The 1,076-nt window shown below is 36.9% G+C and overlaps 1 protein-coding gene across 1 annotated transcript in view; it reads left to right on the forward strand.

Moving 5' to 3' along the window:
- lrp4 (low density lipoprotein receptor-related protein 4) overlaps positions 1-1,076 on the forward strand; it is a 64,208-nt gene that overhangs the window by 18,779 nt on the left and 44,353 nt on the right. The window contains exon 12 of the mRNA XM_016293203.1: positions 440-630. Within this exon, the coding sequence (XP_016148689.1) occupies positions 440-630 (191 nt within the window). The remainder of the gene's footprint in view (positions 1-439; positions 631-1,076) is intronic.

Here is a 1,076-nt window from a genome sequence, read left to right on the forward strand (position 1 = left end):
TGGCTTCTCTGACATAGTAAACTTGCTTGATAGTGCACCCGGTACAACAGTGAATTTGAGAAGTGGCGCTTTTGGAAACAAGTCTAACTATCCGGAAACTATCCGGTTAGGTTTCATGTAAGGTTTAGAGTCGATTGTACATTATTTTCAAACACAATAAAGTACTATCCTTGGACATTTCATTACTGCCACTATATGTACAACAACTAACGTAATAAAACATTGCCAGATCCACGTTCATCTGTTTCTGATAAAACTGAACATGCTTTTAGCGCCACCCACTGGATATTTCACTTTGAAATTATTGCGAAATGTGCAAGAAGCAACATAATTTATGCAGCAATGTTGCCACAGTCATGTTTTTCCACTGACCCTGGGTTGAGTCAATTATGGTAATTTTAAAAGCATTATTAATTTTTTTCTCTCTTGTTATGTTTAGGTGGGAGAAACCGCTGTGGGAGCAATAATGGAGGCTGCAGTCACCTGTGTCTTCCAAGCAATAAGACCTACATCTGTACTTGTCCTACTGGCTTTAAAAAGGTGGACCACTATAACTGTGCCCAGAGTGAGTACTGCTCGTTTAAGTTATTTGTCCATGGTTTATATTTATCCTCCTCTCGTGCTACAACAGTATCCCTTCACCTTAAGGGTACAGTAACATGAGAAGTGCAATGCAAACTTCCAGAAAGTGATTGTGTGCGTTTTTGTGTCGGTACCTCGAGGAGCCACTCGCGTTCTGGGTAACTGTCAGAAAATCGAATTGCAAATTCAGGAAGGTTTACTGAAGTATTGCTGAAAAAATTTTGCTTTTATGGATACAACAGCTTGTTTTACCCTTAAAGATACAACTTTGTACCTTATTTATTCGTAAAAGTGCATGTTAGTAGCTTTAGAGTAAACTGTATTTAAATATTCAGGGTAACATGATGCATTCAGATTTTTAAGTCGTCTTAATAGTTAGAAACTTAAATACTAAGTAACACTATATTTTGTCAATTTGAATTTGTTAGTTCAGTAAATGCAAAATGCCTCATTCAACCAATAAATTTACCAAGACAACAGATTTCTTGTTCAGC

This window comes from Sinocyclocheilus grahami, unplaced genomic scaffold, assembly GCF_001515645.1.
Source record: "Sinocyclocheilus grahami isolate Dianchi unplaced genomic scaffold, SAMN03320097.WGS_v1.1 scaffold300.1, whole genome shotgun sequence".
Lineage (NCBI taxonomy): Eukaryota > Metazoa > Chordata > Actinopteri > Cypriniformes > Cyprinidae > Sinocyclocheilus > Sinocyclocheilus grahami.